This window comes from Salvelinus fontinalis, chromosome 1 (genome assembly GCF_029448725.1).
Source record: "Salvelinus fontinalis isolate EN_2023a chromosome 1, ASM2944872v1, whole genome shotgun sequence".
NCBI classification, from domain to species: Eukaryota; Metazoa; Chordata; class Actinopteri; order Salmoniformes; family Salmonidae; genus Salvelinus; species Salvelinus fontinalis.
In genome coordinates this window covers 21,227,804-21,249,070 of record NC_074665.1, presented here as the reverse complement: position 1 = coordinate 21,249,070, position 21,267 = coordinate 21,227,804, and the positions used below count along the sequence as shown (strand labels likewise).

Genomic DNA, 21,267 nt, shown 5'->3' with positions numbered 1-21,267 from the left:
GCTGGAGCAGAGATCAAAGCCATTGTGACTCGCTGCATCCGGGCTCTTCTATTGGAGGTGGCAGTGGTGGGCGGAGCTTGCACTGTGTTGTGTTAGCCAATTGAACTGAATTGTCCCCTATGCCATTACACACACACAAACAAACACGCACACAAACACAGGTGGCAATGAGGGCCGGAGTGCAGCCAAATCCTGCTGTTATTACAGATGTCAATGAGAGGGAGGTATAAGGGGGCTTGCTACCGCAACGCATGGTGTTTCACTGCTTCACTAACCACTAGGCTCTCTTTCTCTCACACAGCACAAGAATCGTGTCTTTATGAAGTCAGGTTCCGCTATGGCACTCAGGCCCTCTTAAAGCAGCTGACATGTTTGATACGCTGTAATTCACACTGCTTATGTGTATGTATGTGTGCGTGCGTGAAGCATTGAAGCATGCCTGTCCTGATAGGCGAGAAATGGTTTGACACTCCTGTCTTCTCTTTCCTTACGCTCCTCCAATAGCCTCCTCAACAAACGGTTTGTTTCTGCAATCTTGAGTGTTATGTTGTTTATAACCAACGTGTCGCTGAGGTCCGTGGACTTCACCGTGTCGCTGAGGTCCGTGGACTTCACCGTGTCGCCGAGGTCCGTGGACTTCACCGTGTCGCCGAGGTCCGTGGACTTCACCGTGTCGCCGAGGTCCGTGGACTTCACCGTGTCGCCGAGGTCCGTGGACTTCACCGTGTCGCCGAGGTCCGTGGACTTCACCGTGTCGCCGAGGTCCGTGGACTTTACCGTGTCGCCGAGGTCCGTGGACTTTACCGTGTCGCCGAGGTCCGTGGACTTTACCGTGTCGCCGAGGTCCGTGGACTTTACCGTGTCGCCGAGGTACGTGGACTTTACCGTGTCGCCGAGGTCCGTGGACTTTACCGTGTCGCCGAGGTCCGTGGACTTTACCGTGTCGCCGAGGTCCGTGGACTTTACCGTGTCGCCGAGGTCCGTGGACTTTACCGTGTCGCCGAGGTCCGTGGACTTCACCGTGTCGCCGAGGTCCGTGGACTTCACCGTGTGCTGTAGCTTCAGAGTTTTAAGGGAAGGAGAGCGAGTAGAGCGGAAGACGGGGAGAGAGAGACAGAGAGAGTATAGAAAGAATGAGGTCTAAAGAGATAAAAATCCTCGTAGAGGTAGAACGAGTGAGAGAGGGTACTGTAGAAGGTAGATGGAGGAGAAAAGGAGGAGAGGGAAGAAGAGTGAGTAGAAACCCAGTGAAAGTGAACAAGGTCAGGTAGACAGACAGGCGGTGACGTTATCTCAGTCTGCGTCCCAAATGTCGCCCTATTCCCTACATGGTGCACTCATTTCAGACTCTGTGCCCGTTCTAAGACGGTGAGCGTGAAGGCTCTTAGTGTCAATCTCATTCTGGGTGGGATGTCAGAGGACATTGTGTGGCACTCCAGACTGCTGAGGGCCTAGTGGTGTGTGAGGGGGCCTCTACAGTGAACTGTAGGAAGACTGAGAGAGAGATCCCCAAGTACTAACACTGGAGGTCGATTAATGTAGCAACTATGAAAGGGGTTGGAGAGTAGCACTGTCACTTTAAGCTTGCTGCATGCTGACTGACCTAGATAGATTTGTATATTGGTGTGTATGTGTACTGTGGGTGTTTCTCAATATGTGTGGCAGGGAGCTCAGCCCCAGTGATGTACTGGGCCGTACGCGCTACCCTCTGTAGCGGTTGGATGCCAAGCAGTTGCCAGTCAAGATTCACTCAATGGTGCAGCTGCAGATGTTTTTGACGATCTGATTTCATGGCTACAGATGTGAGTGCTACGGGGCGATAGTTATTTAGACAGGTTACCTTGGCGTTCTTGGGCACAGGGACTATGGTGGTCTGCTTGAAACATGTAGGTATTACAGACTGGGTCATGGCCTGTTACTCAGGGCTCTATTGTCCCTCCATCAGGTCCTAATGGTCTGGTACTCAGGGCTCTATTGTCCCTCCATCAGGTCCTAATGGTCTGGTACTCAGGGCTCTACTGTCCCTCCATCAGGTCCTAATGGTCTGGTACTCAGGGCTCTACTGTCCCTCCATCAGGTCCTAATGGTCTGGTACTTAGGGCTTTATTGTCCCTCCATCAGGTCCTAATGGCCTGGTACTCAGGGTTCTACTGTCCCTCCATCAGGTCCTAATGGCCTGGCACTCAGGGCTCTACTGTCCCTCTATCAGATCCTAATGGTCTGGTACTCAGGGCTCTACTGTCCCTCCATCAAGACCTAATGGCCTGGTACTTAGGGCTCTATTGTCCCTCCATCAGGTCCTAATGGCCTGGTACTCAAGGCTCTACTGTCCCTCCATCAGTATCAGTATCATTCACAATTATGTCAATTAATGTTGAATTACAGTGAGACCGGTATACTTTTGCATGACAGTAACAGACTGACAGAATTTCATGACCGCCACAGCCCTAAAGTAGACCCATTTTGAGTCTTGAAGAAAGTAACATCAAGTACCAATGTCTTACCCCATCATAACCCAAATATAATGTGGTAAACAGTGTCTTTGAACGAACAACACATACACAGTATTATTGATTTTTTAATGCTTTATTCGTTGTAGTAAGAGGAGCGTTGGGTCTCCAAGAGGGTCTTGCAGTACAGACTCACCTGAGACCATTACAGCAGTTGGCTTTATCACATAGGGAAGAGCAGGACGCCACTAAAGATATTGTGATTATAATCACTATCAAAGAGCTGGTACTCAAAGGGGAGCCTCATGTACACCACATCTCCCTTCTCCAGCTGCATAATGACCCCATTAAATATACATCTAAGATTTAAATCAGCTCGGTATTCAAAATTGCACATCATTCTCTGTCCATTATTATACAATACAATATCAGTACGACTCACATTCTGGTTACTACAAGGTCTGAATCTGAAGTTATAGACCCCTCTCACTGGTGCTGTGAAGATTCCTGTTGTTGGGCTGTAGGCTTGACCAATGTTAGTGATGACTCTAGTGTAGACCAGTGTGGTTTCAGTATTAAATGGTCCCACAAATCCTGATGTCAAACCAGTTGAGAAGGCCACCTTTGGTCTGTCTGCGTTGTCTCTCTTCAGTTCCTCCACCTCTCTCTCGCTGGCTGTCACTGGCGCCCATGGCTGACAGCTCGGCTGCTTGGTCTGAAATTATTTCAACTTAATCTTTTCATGCTCATATAAACAGATGAGTAAGAAAATCTTGTTCATACTAATTCATACGGAGAAATGAGAAATGGAGAGATCACTATGCTCTCTGCCTGTGCTGTGACCCTGTTGAGTGATGTCATTCTCTCTGAGCCCTCCACTCCCTCCCTAAGGCCATGTCCCAGACAGACAGGACAGCAACACCAGCAGAGCTACAGCAGCCTTCATTCTGAAACACTGCCTCTTCAGATATGATGCCGTTTATGATGCTCAGTCCCCCTCCTTATATACACACACCTCGGGTAGCACTACACGAGACACGTGTCCTCAATGGACAATTTTTACCTAAAGCCAAGGACTTTTGATAACATTAGATAAGATCTGTTTTACCACATAGCGAGTTATTTGTATCTATGTTGTATGAGACCCATGACAAGTGTCCAACTGTTGTTTAGTAAATGATATTATATTTCTCTGCAGATTGTCAATGTATTTTTGCATGGCAGAAGTTCTACAGCAGCTAATGCAGAGCAGTTAAAGGTCCAATGCAGCCTTTTTTTAATATCGTTATCAAATCATTTCTGGGAAAAAATTAAATACCTTACCATTTTAATTGAAAACAATTACAGTAAAAAGTTAACAAAAATAGCTTCCTAAAAAAATAGATATTTCTCAAGCAAGAATTTTGCTAGAACTGTCTGGGAGTGGTCTGAGTGGGAAGGGGAACACTGAAAACTAGCTTTTACATTTACATTTACATTACATTTAAGTCATTTAGCAGACGCTCTTATCCAGAGCGACTTACAAATTGGTGCATTCACCTAATGACATCCAGTGGAACAGCCACTTTACAATAGTGCATCTAAATCTTTTAAGGGGGGGGGGGCAGAAGGATTGCTTTATCCTATCCTAGGTATTCCTTGAAGAGGTGGGGTTTCAGGTGTCTCCGGAAGGTGGTGATTGACTCCGCTGTCCTGGCGTCGTGAGGGAGTTTGTTCCACCATTGGGGTGCCAGAGCAGCGAACAGTTTTGACTGGGCTGAGCAGGAACTGTACTTCCTCAGTGGTAGGGAGGCGAGCAGGCCAGAGGTGGATGAACGCAGTGCCCTTGTTTGGGTGTAGGGCCTGATCAGAGCCTGAAGGTACTGAGGTGCCGTTCCCCTCACAGCTCCGTAGGCAAGCACCATGGTCTTGTAGCGGATGCGAGCTTCAACTGGAAGCCAGTGGAGAGAGCGGAGGAGCGGGGTGACGTGAGAGAACTTGGGAAGGTTGAACACCAGACGGGCTGCGGCGTTCTGGATGAGTTGTAGGGGTTTGATGGCACAGGCAGGGAGCCCAGCCAACAGCGAGTTGCAGTAATCCAGACGGGAGATGACAAGTGCCTGGATTAGGACCTGCGCCGCTTCCTGTGTGAGGCAGGGTCGTACTCTGCGGATGTTGTAGAGCATGAACCTACAGGAACGGGCCACCGCCTTGATGTTAGTTGAGAACGACAGGGTGTTGTCCAGGATCACGCCAAGGTTCTTAGCGCTCTGGGAGGAGGACACAATGGAGTTGTCAACCGTGATGGCGAGATCATGGAACGGGCAGTCCTTCCCCGGGAGGAAGAGCAGCTCCGTCTTGCCGAGGTTCAGCTTGAGGTGGTGATCCGTCATCCACACTGATATGTCTGCCAGACATGCAGAGATGCGATTCGCCACCTGGTCATCAGAAGGGGGAAAGGAGAAGATTAGTTCTGTGTCGTCTGCATAGCAATGATAGGAGAGACCATGTGAGGTTATGACAGAGCCAAGTGACTTGGTGTATAGCGAGAATAGGAGAGGGCCTAGAACAGAGCCCTGGGGGACACCAGTGGTGAGGGCGCGTGGTGAGGAGACAGATTCTCGCCACGCCACCTGGTAGGAGCGACCTGTCAGGTAGGACGCAATCCAAGCGTGGGCCGCGCCGGAGATGCCCAACTCGGAGAGGGTGGAGAGGAGGATCTGATGGTTCACAGTATCGAAGGCAGCCGATAGGTCTAGAAGGATGAGAGCAGAGGAAAGAGAGTTAGCTTTAGCAGTGCGGAGCGCCTCCGTGATACAGAGAAGAGCAGTCTCAGTTGAGTGACTAGTCTTGAAACCTGACTGATTTGGATCAAGAAGGTCATTCTGAGAGAGATAGCAGGAGAGCTGGCCAAGGACGGCACGTTCAAGAGTTTTGGAGAGAAAAGAAAGAAGGGATACTGGTCTGTAGTTGTTGACATCGGAGGGATCGAGTGTAGGTTTTTTCAGAAGGGGTGCAACTCTCGCTCTCTTGAAGACGGAAGGGACGTAGCCAGCGGTCAGGGATGAGTTGATGAGCGAGGTGAGGTAAGGGAGAAGGTCTCCGGAAATGGTCTGGAGAAGAGAGGAGGGGATAGGGTCAAGCGGGCAGGTTGTTGGGCGGCCGGCCGTCACAAGACGCGAGATTTCATCTGGAGAGAGAGGAGAGAAAGAGGTCAAAGCACATGGTAGGGCAGTGTGAGCAGAACCAGCGGTGTCGTTTGACTTAGCAAACGAGGATCGGATGTCGTCGACCTTCTTTTCAAAATGGTTGACGAAGTCGTCTGCAGAGAGGGAGGAGGGGGGGGGGAGGGGGAGGAGGATTCAGGAGGGAGGAGAAGGTGGCAAAGAGCTTCCTAGGGTTAGAGGCAGATGCTTGGAATTTAGAGTGGTAGAAAGTGGCTTTAGCAGCAGAGACAGAAGAGGAAAATGTAGAGAGGAGGGAGTGAAAGGATGCCAGGTCCGCAGGGAGGCGAGTTTTCCTCCATTTCCGCTCGGCTGCCCGGAGCCCTGTTCTGTGAGCTCGCAATGAGTCGTCGAGCCACGGAGCGGGAGGGGAGGACCGAGCCGGCCTGGAGGATAGGGGACATAGAGAGTCAAAGGATGCAGAAAGGGAGGAGAGGAGGGTTGAGGAGGCAGAATCAGGAGATAGGTTGGAGAAGGTTTGGGCAGAGGGAAGAGATGATAGGATGGAAGAGGAGAGAGTAGCGGGGGAGAGAGAGCGAAGGTTGGGACGGCGCGATACCATCCGAGTAGGGGCAGAGTGGGAAGTGTTGGACGAGAGCGAGAGGGAAAAGGATACAAGGTAGTGGTCGGAGACTTGGAGGGGAGTTGCAATGAGGTTAGTGGAAGAACAGCATCTAGTAAAGATGAGGTCAAGCGTATTGCCTGCCTTGTGAGTAGGGGGGGAAGGTGAGAGGGTGAGGTCAAAAGAGGAGAGGAGTGGAAAGAAGGAGGCAGAGAGGAATGAGTCAAAGGTAGACATGGGGAGGTTAAAGTCACCCAGAACTGTGAGAGGTGAGCCGTCCTCAGGAAAGGAGCTTATCAAGGCATCAAGCTCATTGATGAACTCTCCAAGGGAACCTGGAGGGCGATAAATGATAAGGATGTTAAGCTTGAAAGGGCTGGTAACTGTGACAGCATGGAATTCAAAGGAGGCGATAGACAGATGGGTAAGGGGAGAAAGAGAGAATGACCACTTGGGAGAGATGAGGATCCCGGTGCCACCACCCCGCTGACCAGAAGCTCTCGGGGTGTGCGAGAACACGTGGGCAGACGAAGAGAGAGCAGTAGGAGTAGCAGTGTTATCTGTGGTGAGCCATGTTTCCGTCAGTGCCAAGAAGTCGAGGGACTGGAGGGACGCATAGGCTGAGATGAGCTCTGCCTTGTTGGCCGCGGATCGGCAGTTCCAGAGGCTACCGGAGACCTGGAACTCCACGTGGGTCGTGCGGGCTGGGACCACCAGGTTAGGGTGGGCGCGGCCACGCGGTGTGAGGCGTTTGTATGGTCTGTGCAGAGAGGAGAGAACAGGGATAGACAGACACATATTTGACAGGCTACAGAAGAGGCTACGCTAAAGCAAAGGAGATTAGAATGACAAGTGGGCTACACGTCTCGAATGTTCAGAAAGTTAAGCTTACGTAGCAAAAAATCAATAAAATTACAAATCTTATTGACTAAAATGATATAGCACTGCTGGCTGGTGAAGTAGCCTGGCTAGCAGTAGCTGCGTTGTTGAAAGTGAAGCTGGCTAGGTGACCTCGACAGTTTCTCTAAATTTCTCTAAACTACACAATTGTCATGGATACAAGGACAGCAGAGACAACTAGCTAACACTACGCTAATCAAGTCGTTCCGTTGTAATGTAAGTTTCTACAGTGCTGCTATTCGGTAGAAGTTGGCTAGCTAGCAGTGTTAGCTAGCAGTGTTGGCTAGGTAGGCAGAGAGGTTGGCAGAGAGGTTTGGAACACTCTTACTTATTGGTCTATTAAATAATGTCCCTCCTGGTGATATCACCAGGCAAGCCAAAGCAGGCTGACAGCTCTTACACTAAAAGGGCATTATCATAATTTTCACAATGTGACAGTATTATTCCATCCTCATAGTGTGGAAATATACACTGAACAAAAATGAAAATGCAAAATGTAAAGTGTTGGTCCCATGTTTCATAAGCTGAAATAAAAGATCCCTGAAATGTTCCATATAGACTTAAGGCTTATTTCTCTCTAATTTTGTGCACAAATTTATTTACATTCGTTATTGACCATTTCTCCTTTGCCAAGATAATTCATTCACCTGACAGATGTGGCATATCAAGAAGCTCATTAAACAGCATGATCATTACACAGGTGAACCTTGTTCTTGGGACAATAAAAGGCCACTCTAAAATGTGCAGTTTTGACACACAACAATGCCACAGATGTCTCGAGTTGAGGGAGCATGCAATTGGCATGCTGACAGCATGAATGTCTACCAGAGCCGTTGCCAAAGAATTGACTGTTAATTTCTCTACCATAAGCCGCCTCCAACGTCGTTTTAGAGAATTTGGAGGCACGTCCAACCCGGCCTCACAACCACAGACCACGTGCATGGCAACATGTGGGCGAGTGGTTTGCTGATGTCAATCTTATGAACAGAGTGCCCCATGGTGGCCGTGGGGTTATTGTATTGGCAGGCATAAGCTACGGATAATGAACACAATTGGATTTTATCGATGGCAATTTGAATGCGCAGAGATACCGTGACGAGATCCTGATGCCCATTGTCGTGCAATTCATCCGACGCCATCACCTCATGTTTCAGCATGGCAATGCACAGCCCCATGTTGCAAGGATCTGTACACAATTCCTGAAAGCTAAAAATGTCCCAGTTCTTCCATGGCCTGCATACTCACCAGACATGTCACCCATTGAGCATGTTTGGGATGCTGTTGATCAACGTGTATGACAGCGTGTTCCAGTTCCTGCCAATATCCAGTAACTTTGTACAGCCATTTAAGAGGAGTGGGACAACATTCCACAGGCCACAATCAACAACCTGATCAACTCTATGTGAAGGAGATGTGTCGCGCTGCATGAGGCAGATGGTGGTCACACCAGATACTGACTGGTTTTCTGATCCACGCCCCTACCTTTTTTAAAAAGGTATCTGTCACCAACAGATGCATATCTGTTTTCACAGTCAGGTGAAATCCATAGACTGGGGCCTAATTTATTTATTTCAATTGACTGGTTTTCTTATATGAGCTGTTACTCAGTAAAATCTTTGAAATAGTTGAATGTTGTGTTTATATTTTTGTTCAGTATATATAAAACGCAGGCATTTCACGTTTTTGACTGCACTGGGCCTTTAATGTGCAACATTTCACTTGATCAAATGAGGAATACAACACTACATTGTTTGGGGTGTTTTGTCCATTAGTCCACTCTTAATGAAATCCACCAAAATTGTGCATATCAGCAGTCAAGTTTTCAAAGTAAATCACTTTCAGTAGAGCAAAAAAACATTCCTTGATTCATCAACATTCCAGATCATTCTGTGCTTTTAACTTTGTGGCAAAAGTTTGGGGAAGGCCCTTTCCTGTTTCAGCAAGACAATCCCTCCCGTGCACAACGCGAGGTCTATACAGAAATGGTTTTTCAAGGTCGGTGTGCAAGAACTTGACTGGCCTGCACAGAGCCCTGAACTCTCAACCCCAGCAAACCCCTTTTGGGATGAATTGGAACGCCGACTGCGAGCCAGGCCTAATCGCCCAACATCAGTGCCCGACCTCACTAATGCTCTTGTGGCTGAATGGAAGAAAGTCCCTGCAGCAATGTTCCAACATCTAGTGGAAATCTTTCCGAGAAGAGTGGAGGCTGTTATAGCAGGAAAGGGGAACCAACTCCATATCAATGTGCATGATTTTGGAATGAGATGTTGGCAGGTGTTCACATACATTTGGTCATGTTGTGTACCTTATTCTCATACCCCATGTTATAACACGTTGTTTAACTTTTTGTACACAGTGTTTTTGTGAACAATTAACACACACACAGTATAATTGATTTGTAATATTAAATTAATAGTAGCAAGAGGAGCGTTTGGATCGCCAAGAGGGTCTTTCAATACAGACTTTTCACCTGAGATCATTATAGCATTGCACATTCAGAATGTTCTCACACAGGGAAGACTCGGACGTAGTGGTCGGGCATTTGAAGGGATTCCGCTATTCCAATAATATCCACCCTAAAATATGGATATCCGGATAGTCGAAATGCATATGTTTTTCAGTAAAAAAAAACGTTTTAATGTACACTATTGCTATATTAATGATAACATATCACATCGCTATTAGACTTTTACCACTGTGTAATACCTGCTCAATTTGTCTATTACAAAAACCACTATCACATCAACTTTTCACTTCTCATTGCCAATGTTGTCTGTGCCCGTTAGGCGTAAAAGTGTGTTCTGTACACCTGTCTCCTACTGGTCATTCAGCCTTCTAACCCGAGACCCCAGGCCAATTTTTCCATTCTAAAGTGACACCTCTTTCAGAGACTACCAACCAACAGGTGGCACTCTTAAAGATATTTACAACTCTTCAATGGTCATATCAATGAATGAATGATATTATAGACCCATTGATTCTGGATGAATATAATTTAGAAGTGCCTTACGAGCCAAGTTGTTTTACTTTAGTATTTGTAAACAATGCATTTGTAAAGGAACAACACATACACAGTCGTATTGCTTTTTAATGCTTTATTCGTTGAAGTAAGAGGAGCGTTGGGTCTCCAAGAGGGTCTTGCAGTACAGACTCACCTGAGACCATTACGGCAGTTGGCGTTCTCACATAGGGAAGAGCAGGAAGCCACTAAAGATATTGTGATTATAATCACTATCAAAGAGCTGGTTCTTTGAGGGAAGCCTCATGTACACCTCATCTCCCTTCTCCAGCTGCTGACTGACCCCATTAGATATACACCTAACATGGGAATCAGGTTCATGCTCATAATTGTGCAGAATGAATTTGCCATTCACAAACATGGTAACAATTGCGTTCTTATCTCTCTGGTTGTTACAGGCTATGAATTTGAGGTTTTAGACCCCTCTCACTGGTGCCGTGAAGATTCCTGTAGTTGGACTGTAGGCTTGACCAATGTTAGTGAAGACTGGTGTAGACCAGTGTGTGTTCAGCATCGAAGGGTCCTACAGCGCCGTCATCGGTCAAACCAGCTGAGAAGGCCACCTTTGGTCTGTCTGTGTTCTCTCTTCAGTTCCTCCACCTGTCACTCTGGCTCCCATGGCTGACAGTTCAGCTCCTTGGCCTGAAACAAAAGCCGTTAATGGAAACAAAAGCCGTTCATTTTGACAGTCTATATAAAATCTTGTTCATACTAGTTCATACACCCAGTAAGGAGAAATGAGTTACCTGCATTCTCTTTCTTCAGTTTCTCCACCTGGCCCTCGGTTGCTGTCGTTCTTGCCTCCATAACCCACAGCTTGTCTCTCTCCTCTGAAACGATATCTCTCAGCTTCAGAGCAAATTCTTTCACAATCACTGAGATGAGATGACCTTTTGATGTGTGGGACCTAGTGGTTAGAGCGTTGGACTAGTAACCGAAAGGTTGCAAGATCAAATCCCCGAGCTGGCAAGGTAAAAATCTGTCGTTCTTCCCCTGAACATGGCAGTTAACCCACTGTTCCAAGGCCGTCGTTGTAAATAAGAATTTGTTCTTAACTGACTTGCCTAGTTAAATAAAATGTAAAATGTGAACAGTTGTAAATATTGCAGATTGTACCTTTAAGACTGAAAAAGAGTGCCACCTGTTGGTTGGTAGTCTCTGAAAGAGGTGTCGGTTTAGAATGGAACAATTGGCCTGGGGCCTCGGGTTAGAAGGCCGAACCAGTAGGAGACAGATGTACAGAACACACTTTTGCGCCTAACAACATTGGCAATGAGAAGTGAAAAGTGGAAGTGATAGTGGTCCCTGCATATTGCCAATGTCAACTATTACTGGTTTTTGTAATGGACAGAAATAGAGCAGGTATTACACAGTGGTTATAGCAATATGCTGCTACATACAGTGTTACGTTATAGCGATGTGCTATGTTATGCTGCTACATACAGTGTTACGTTATAGCGATGTGCTATGTTATGTTGCTATATACAGTGTTACGTTATAGCGATATGCTATGTTATGCTGCTACATACAGTGTTAAGTTATAGCGATGTGCTATGTTATGTTGCTATATACAGTGTTACGTTATAGCGATGTGCTATGTTATGCTGCTACATACAGTGTTACGTTATAGCGATGTGCTATGTTATGCTGCTACATACAGTGTTACGTTATAGCGATGTGCTATGTTATGCTGTTACATACAGTGTTACGTTATAGCGATGTGCTATGTTATGTTGCTATATACAGTGTTACGTTATAGCGATGTGCTATGTTATGCTGCTACATACAGTGTTACGTTATAGCGATGTGCTATGTTATGTTGCTATATACAGTGTTACGTTATAGCGATGTGCTATGTTATGCTGCTACATACAGTGTTACGTTATAGCGATGTGCTATGTTATGTTGCTATATACAGTGTTACGTTATAGCGATGTGCTATGTTATGCTGCTACATACAGTGTTACGTTATAGCGATGTGCTATGTTATGTTGCTATATACAGTGTTACGTTATAGCGATGTGCTATGTTATGCTGCTACATACAGTGTTACGTTATAGCGATGTGCTATGTTATGTTGCTATATACAGTGTTACGTTATAGCGATGTGCTATGTTATGCTGCTACATACAGTGTTACGTTATAGCGATGTGCTATGTTATGTTGCTATATACAGTGTTACGTTATAGCGATGTGCTATGTTATGCTGCTACATACAGTGTTACGTTATAGCGATGTGCTATGTTATGCTGCTACATACAGTGTTACATTATAGCGATGTGCTATGTTATGCTGCTACATACAGTGTTACGTTATAGCGATGTGCTATGTTATGCTGCTACATACAGTGTTACGTTATAGCGATGTGCTATGTTATGTAGCTATGTACAGTGTTACGTTATAGCGATGTGCTATGTTATGCTGCTACATACAGTGTTACGTTATAGCGATGTGCTATGTTATGCTGCTACATACAGTGTTACGTTATAGCGATGTGCTATGTTATGCTGCTACATACAGTGTTATGTTATAGCGATGTGCTATGTTATGCTGCTATATACAGTGTTACGTTATAGCGATGTGCTATGTTATGCTGCTACATACAGTGTTACGTTATAGCGATGTGCTATGTTATGCTGCTACATACAGTGTTACATTATAGCGATGTGCTATGTTATGCTGCTACATACAGTGTTACGTTATAGCGATGTGCTATGTTATGCTGCTACATACAGTGTTACGTTATAGCGATGTGCTATGTTATGTTGCTATATACAGTGTTACGTTATAGCGATGTGCTATGTTATGCTGCTACATACAGTGTTACGTTATAGCGATGTGCTATGTTATGCTGCTACATACAGTGTTACGTTATAGCGATGTGCTATGTTATGCTGCTACAAACAGTGTTATGTTATAGCGATGTGCTATGTTATGCTGCTATATACAGTGTTACGTTATAGCGATGTGCTATGTTATGCTGCTACATACAGTGTTATGTTATAGCGATGTGCTATGTTATGCTGCTACATACAGTGTTATGTTATAGCGATGTGCTATGTTATGCTGCTACATACAGTGTTATGTTATAGCGATGTGCTATGTTATGCTGCTACATACAGTGTTACGTTATAGCGATGTGCTATGTTATGCTGCTACATACAGTGTTATGTTATAGCGATGTGCTATGTTATGCTGCTATATACAGTGTTACGTTATAGCGATGTGCTATGTTATGCTGCTACATACAGTGTTATGTTATAGCGATGTGCTATGTTATGCTGCTACATACAGTGTTACGTTATAGCGATGTGCTATGTTATGCTGCTACATACAGTGTTATGTTATAGCGATGTGCTATGTTATGCTGCTATATACAGTGTTACGTTATAGCGATGTGCTATGTTATGTTGCTATATACAGTGTTACGTTATAGCGATGTGCTATGTTATGTTGCTATATACAGTGTTACGTTATAGCGATGTGCTATGTTATGTTGCTATATACAGTGTTACGTTATAGCGATGTGCTATGTTATGTTGCTATATACAGTGTTACGTTATAGCGATGTGCTATGTTATGCTGCTATATACAGTGTTACGTTATAGCGATGTGCTATGTTATGCTGCTACATACAGTGTTACGTTATAGCGATGTGCTATGTTATGTTGCTATATACAGTGTTACGTTATAGCGATGTGCTATGTTATGCTGCTACAAACAGTGTTACGTTATTAAGGCTAGCAGGCTAACATAGCCTAATATAACCATAGCACAATGGAAAAGCACACTATATGCATAGGATAACAAAGTACACAATAGGAACAGGACCAACTAGCAGCTTATTGCAGTAACAGTACGTTAGCACGCAAGGCTAGTAGGTCAAAGCACAACATCGCTATTAGTGTATTGCCACTGTGTAATACCTGCTTTATTTCGGTCTGTTACAGACAGAAATCTCTTTCTCTCTCTCCCTCTTTTTCATTCTCTTCATTCTCGCTCTCTTTCTCCCCCTCCCTCAGTACCGAGGACTGGACAGGCGTGGTTCCATCTTTTCTGGGCCAGTCCTGTCCTGATACTGCAGCTGAACAAACATAGCTGCCATGAAATGCTGCTGTGCTGTAATGGGGAAATGTAGCGCACATGTATTAATTAGTACTGTTTAAGAAGGTGTTTCCTGCCAATACAGCCCCCATGTGACAAGCAGTGAAAACAGAACTGGGTGACTGGGTTCACCTCAACCACACCAAAGGCACAGAGTCTCCCTAACTCACTCAGGACTTCCTGACCTCCTCCTGTTCTATCGCCTTTCTCTTTCTTTTTCCTCCTTCTCTGTCTCCTCTCTCATACAGCCCAGATGTTTCTCTCTGCCATCCTTCCCTCATTCCAATACTCCAGCCTTCTCTTTGGTCTCTCTCTGACTCTCTCTCTCTCTCTCCAGGGGATTGTTGTTACACAATCCAATGGTCATGTGCCCCATCCAGAATGGCTGCCCCCATGGTCATATCCTTGTTTACATGTTAGCGTAACTGTATTGTGTATAGTAGCGAAGCCCATAGGCTTTGGTCTGCTAGCCTAGCATGCAAACTGTTACTGCAATATGCTGTAATATCCCTGTTCTGCTGTGCTGTAATGGGGAAATGTAGCTCAGATTTATGAAATAGTACTGTATACGAAGGTGTTTCCTGCCAATACAGCCCCCCATGTGACCAGTGACTGGGTTCACTTCAACCACACCCCACAGGGTCTCCTCCCTCACTCCCACCAGACTTCTCCTTCTTCTCTTCTATCCATTTTTCCTATTTTTTCCCCCTCCTCTCTCTGTCTCTGTCTCATGCGGCCCAGATGTTCTTCTCTGCTGTGCTTCCCTCGTTCAATACTCCAGCCTTCTCTTCATTTTTTTCTGGATTCTCTCTCCGTCATTGTATCCTCATTCTTTCCTTGACACAGAAACACTCTTTCTAGCGTGTTGAAAATACACCTCCTTTACACGCATTGTGATTCCTAGTCTGAAACCAAGCATACTACATTCCCCCATCTCTCTCTCTCTCCCAGGCAGTGGCTGCTGTAAACCTTTCCGTGACTAGCTGTCATTAATCTTCTCTCTCCAGGGGCAGGCTCTTGACTCTGTGCCTGTTAGTGGTTCACAGGGAGAGAGGAAACTTAAAACGTTCCTCCCAAACACACCCGTGTGTGGTGTTGCTGAGTTCTTTGCCCCCTGGGAACTGATGCAGTCCGACTAGGATGCAGTGGAGTGCGAGCAGACAAACGAACACCCTGGTTAACACCACTTATGAGCATGTCTTTGAATTACCACCCTGGCTGCTAATAGTGTGTACTGGGAGTGTGCTGTTAGCCTCAGTTTATTGACGCTCCGGAGGGCCTGGGATGGGGTGACTTGAATGCTGTGTTGTAGTTTTGAATAGATATGAGTTTCTTCTCTTCTAATTGTTCAGCAGTATGCATTTTCTCCCAACTCTTCATATCCAACTGACTCCTCATGTCTCCTTAGCAATTGTTTCCAAGTCATTTTCTGTCCTGGGAATGAGCCCCTACCCATAGTCTGCGGTTTTACTGTGATGACGATTTCCTCCTGTGCTGACTCACTCTCTGTGTAATTTAGACTGAGCACTACTGCCTTTTAACTGACCCCGGAAACTGCCAGCAGCAAAACAACAGCGTTTCCCCCCCGTGTTATGTACTGTACAGCATTCAGACACTGTTTCCTCCAAGCTAACCAACCAACCAACCACCCAACCAACCACCCTCCAACCACACTTCTACCACGCTTAGCCACGATACAGCTCCAACTCTACTGAAGCAGTGAGGTTAAAGTGAATGTAAAGCTTCACGTGCAAAGTCGATGCTCTGAAATCTCTCCCGTTTAGGCCTCTAAACCAATGTCAATGAACGACCATTGATTAGGGTAATGGTAATGAGAAATGTCATCTGAAAGGCCATCAGACAATGATCTAAGAAGTGGTGTCCTCTGAAGCGTTATCATCATGTGTTTCACAGGAACTTGGCCATTGGCATAGGGATCCAGAATTTCCCAGAGGGCCTTGCGGTGAGCCTCCCTCTGCGAGGTGCAGGGATGTCCACATGGAAAGCCTTCTGGTGAGTAACAACTCTTAATATCCAAACAGTATCTTCATATGATCATCACTGTTTCTCTGCACCTTAACTCACAGGGTCTTCAGAAAGAATTCACACCCCTTGACTTTTTCCACATTTTGTTGTGTTACAGCCTGCATTTAAAATTGATTTAAATTGAGATTTTGTGGTGCTGATCTACACATAATACCCCATAATGTAAAAGTGTAATTATGTTTGTTTAAATGTTAAAATATTCATTCAAAATGAAAAGCTGAAATGTCTTGAGTCAATAAGTATTCAAGCCCTTTGTTATGGCAAGCCTAAATAAGTTCAGGAGTAAAAATGTGCTTAACAAGTCAGATAATAAGTTACGTGGACTCATTCTGTGCTCAATAATATTGGTTAACATGATTTTTGAATGACTACCCCATCTCTGTCCCCCACACATACAATTATCTGTAAGGTCCCCCAATCAAGTAGAGAATTTCAAGCACAGGTTCAACCACAAAGACCAGGGAGGTTTTCAATGCCTCGCAAAGAAGGGCACCGATTGGTAGATGTGTAAAAAATTAAAAAAGCGCTAACCTAAACGACAGAGAAAAGAAGGAAGCCGGAATAGAATAAACAAATATTCCAAAACATGCATCCTGTTTGCAACAAGGCACTTAAGTAATAATGCAAAACAAATTGGCAAAGAAATTAACTTTTTGTCCTGAATACAAATCGTTATGTTTGGGGCAAATCAGCCTGGTATCTCCAGGAATAGTTTCTAGTTTTAGCCAGGCAGAGCCCCGTTCAGTCCCTTAACCCCCTGTCTGTGGAGGGCAGAAAACTCACCAGATGATGGGATGCTTTGAAGACTTATCGAATCAAGATATGAGTGTTTTTATTTTTCATACATTTTTATAAAATTTTTTACGTTTTCTTCCACTTTGACATCACAGAGTATTTTATGTTGATCGTTGACCAAAAATGACAATTATATCCATTTTAATCCCATTTTGTAACACAACAAAATGTGGAAAAAGTCAAGGGGTGTGAATACTTTCTGAAGGCAACTGTATATTAAAGGAATTGTTTTTGTTTGACAGCCAATGACTGAAGGGGACATAAAGGGTACTATCTAGGGTTTTGACTAACTCCTCTCTCAGGTACGGACAGCTCAGTGGAATGGTAGAACCAATCGCCGGGTTGCTAGGCGCTGTTGCCGTGGTGCTGGCAGAACCACTGTTGCCGTACGCCCTGGCCTTCGCTGCAGGGGCTATGGTGTATGTGGTGGTTGATGACATCATCCCAGAGGCTCAACTCAGGTGGGTAAAGAGAGAGAGAGGTTATTTTTACTGTGCTCTCCTAACCCATGTCTTAGTCAAGCCTTAGTCTATCTCCAACCCTTTAGAAAACACTGGAACAATGTTTCCTAGTAATGCAGTACCAGTCAAAAGTTAGGATGCACCTACTCATTCAAGGGTTTTTCTTTATTTTTACTATTTTCTACATTGTAGAATAATAGTGAAGACATCAAAACTATGAAATAACACATATATAATCCTGTAGTAACCAAAAAAGTGTTAAACAAATTGAAATTCCACAAATTAACTTTTGACAAGGCACACTTGTTAATTGAAATGCATTCCAGGTGACTACCTAAGCACACACACATACCTTTTTTCCCGCACCATTGGTTAGAGCCTGTAAGTAAGCATTTCACTGTAAGGTCTACACCTGTTGAATTCAGCGCACCTGACAAATAAACTTTGATTTGATTTGATACCTCATGAAGCTGGTTGAGAGAATGCCAAGAGTGTGCAAAACTGTCATCAACGCACAGGGTGACTGCTTTGAAGAATCTCAACTATAAAATATATTTAGATTTGTTTAACACTTCAAATCAAATTGTATTGGTCACATACACATGGTTAGCAGATGGTATTGCGAGTGTAGCGAAATGCTTGGTTACGGCATGATTCCATATGTGGTATTACATAGTTTTGATGTCTTCACTATTATTCTACGATGTAGAAAATAGTGAAAATAAAGAAAAACCCTTGAATGAGTAGGTGCATCCTAACTTTTGACTGATACTGTCCATTAACAGATTGTTCTACCCTGGTTCCAACTCTGTGCGTACAGTAGTTGTTCATAGCTCTGCGACTCTGAGCTGGACTAGATCAATCACCGTCTTTTTGTTAGTGTGAGCCGCGAGGAGGAATAGTGGGAGCGGAGGAACGACACTGTCCCCCTGGAATGTTCTGGTTTTTCACAACCCTGGGCGTGTTGTTTTCTTTAAAAAGTGAGACCGGGAGCGAGCTGTCCTTTTGACTTTTGTGGGTCGACTGTCACTGCAAAGTGTGTGGGTCGACTGTCACTGCAAAGTGTGTGGGTCGACTGTCACTGCAAAGTGTGTGGGTCGACTGTCACTGTGAAGTGTGTGGGTCGACTGTCACTGTGAAGTGTGTGGGTCGACTGTCACTGTGAAGTGTGTGGGTCGACTGTCACTGAAGTGTGTGGGTCGACTGTCACTGTGAAGTGTGTGGGTCGACTGTCACTGTGAAGTGTGTGCCTGCTAGCATGTTTAGGGTCTGTGTGTGTGTTTTAGTAACCTGACAGATTTCCATGTGCTCGGCTTATCTCTGTGTCTCAATGTATTGTATATGATTGAAGTACTGTATAAATACACCAACATTGATTAACACTGTCCATGTATATTGTCTTGAAGTGGGAACGGTAAGTTGGCTTCCTGGACCTCTATCCTGGGCTTTGTAGTGATGATGTCACTTGACGTTGGGCTGGGCTGAGGCCTCACCTCCACGTAGAACACCTCGATGATGTCACAGAATGATGCCACGGCTAATCGCCAGACCTTGGGGGGAAAAAGGGACCAAATCTGCCTTCTCTCTAATTGCTTGCTTTTGTTTTTATTTATTTTATTTTTTAATTATGACATTTTGTGAATTTGGTTGTTGTTTTTTGGGATACTGGATCCTTATTATAAAATGTGATGATACTTGAAAAGTGGTGTTTGTATGACTAGTTTAGAATGGCACTGAGACAGCCATGTATGAAAAAATGATATTTGACTTTGAATAGATTTTTATGTAGTGCGCGTGTAATTGAGTTTACACCTCTAAAACCTCTAAGGGCTAAGTCCATTTTGGCTCCAGCTGTGTCAGCCCACTCCACAGTTGGACCTCAAGACTGTGTTTTGAAGGCTAGTTATGGTCACTGAAGGAAACACGGGGATGTGTGTCTACAGATATGTCACAAATAACCAGCTGAATGTGTAGGCTTGCCTAATTCCTTCAGAAGGATCTTTGCTCAGATTATGATGTCATTCATTTACAAATGGTGCACACCCTGATTCATTCAGGATGGAATGTTTTTTTTCTTCATCAAACATTTAAATGACCAAGTGATTCCGTCTGTTTTTTCCTTGCTCTTTTGCTTTATTTCGCTTTTTCTCGCATACATTCTCTAGCAACCTCAGGCTGGCATTGTGTGTGTTTGGATGAAGAGAATGTGAATAGCAACATTTTACAGCTAGCTTCTCCTTATCTTTTTCTCAATTATAGCACACACATTCCATTCGTATTGCGTTGTTATTACATTATTATAATATGACATTCAGTTATTATTACAGGTGAAATTAAATACAGTTACAAATATGACATGTATGTGAAAAGAGAGATATTGCAGCTAGCCAAATGGAATGCTAGCTACACAACCCAAATGCAGCCTCCTTTTTCCGTGTTCATTTTTACATTCATGAACTGTACTGTACTGCTGGAGTTGGGTGGGGGCTTCTAAACCCTCTGGCCTTATTGTCCTGTAGACCCTCTGGCCTTACAGCTGTGTATGGGACAACATCTCAGAATAGGTGTGCTGATCTAGGATCAGCCCCCCCCCCCCCCCCCCCCCGTTCATGTAATCTTATTAATTTTGATTTAAAAAAGTAAAAATGATCCTAGATCAGCACTCTTACTCGGACACGCTTGATAGAAATTAACCCTGAGGGGTATACTACAAAGCAGTATCAATGAGTTAGCCAGTAAACTTGCATAAATATGATTTCTAAATGTGTTTGATTAGCCTGAAACGGGCATGGTCTGATTAACTCAACAACCAAAAACACATATCTTTAGATTACTTGATGAAACAGAAAATCAATAGTTATTTTGGGTTGTTTATCCAAGTTAGCTGGCTAACGCATTGATCCTGCTTCGCGGTATACCCCTCCGGTCTCCCTGCCTGATTCTATTCTCGGAGGGGGCTGGATAGAACCATTCCCAAGGAAAAGTGTCATGGAGAGAGATGTGGTGGTGATGTAATAAACCAAAACTGCTTCCACTATGTGTTTTTGTCTGTTGTTAGTTAGAGGTTGTCAACCCTGGTTCAGTCACCGCCCCACTGACTCATGGTTCACTGGAATCATTAACATATTGTACTGTAGACCTTTACCGTAATGCAGCTGTGCTCTTACTGTACAGGGTCCAAGCCTAACTGAAAAGATATGTAATAACTTATAAGAGTTCTTGTAAATCATGCTTTAAAAACACTCAAGTGTATACTCAGAAGTATCCGTACAGTGCATTCAGAAAGTATTCATACCACTTGACTTATTCCACATTTTGTTGTTGCAGCCTGAATTCAAAATTTGTATATAAAAAAAAAATCTCTCCCGTCTACACACGATACCCCATAATGACAAAGTGAAAACATGTTTTTAGAAAGGTTTGCACATTTATTGAAAATGAAATGTATGAATATCTAATTCACATAAGTATTCACTCCCCGTTGCTATTACAAGTGCATCCAACTTCTTGAGTGTTGAAAGTTTCCAAGAGCACAGTGGTCTCCATCATTGGCATATTGAAAAAAATTGGAACTTCCCATACCTAGAGCTGTTCGTACGACCAAACTGAGCAACCGGGCAATGAGGTGACCAAGAACCCAATGACCACTCTGACAGAAATACTGAGTTTTTTTGGCTGACATGGCAGCACCTGCCAGAAGGACACGTATCTACAGCACTTCAAC

The 21,267-nt window shown here is 44.5% G+C and overlaps 1 protein-coding gene across 2 annotated transcripts in view; it reads left to right on the top strand.

The window, feature by feature from the left end:
• The window catches only part of LOC129836315 (zinc transporter ZIP11-like), a 144,499-nt gene extending 123,922 nt beyond the window's left edge, over positions 1-20,577 (top strand). For both annotated transcript variants that reach the window (XM_055902438.1, XM_055902357.1), the window contains exons 8-10: positions 16,156-16,254; positions 17,385-17,543; positions 18,950-20,577. In XM_055902438.1, the coding sequence (XP_055758413.1) occupies positions 16,156-16,254; positions 17,385-17,543; positions 18,950-19,028 (337 nt within the window). In that variant the 3' untranslated portion in view covers positions 19,029-20,577. The remainder of the gene's footprint in view (positions 1-16,155; positions 16,255-17,384; positions 17,544-18,949) is intronic.
• The last annotated feature ends 690 nt before the right edge of the window (positions 20,578-21,267 follow it).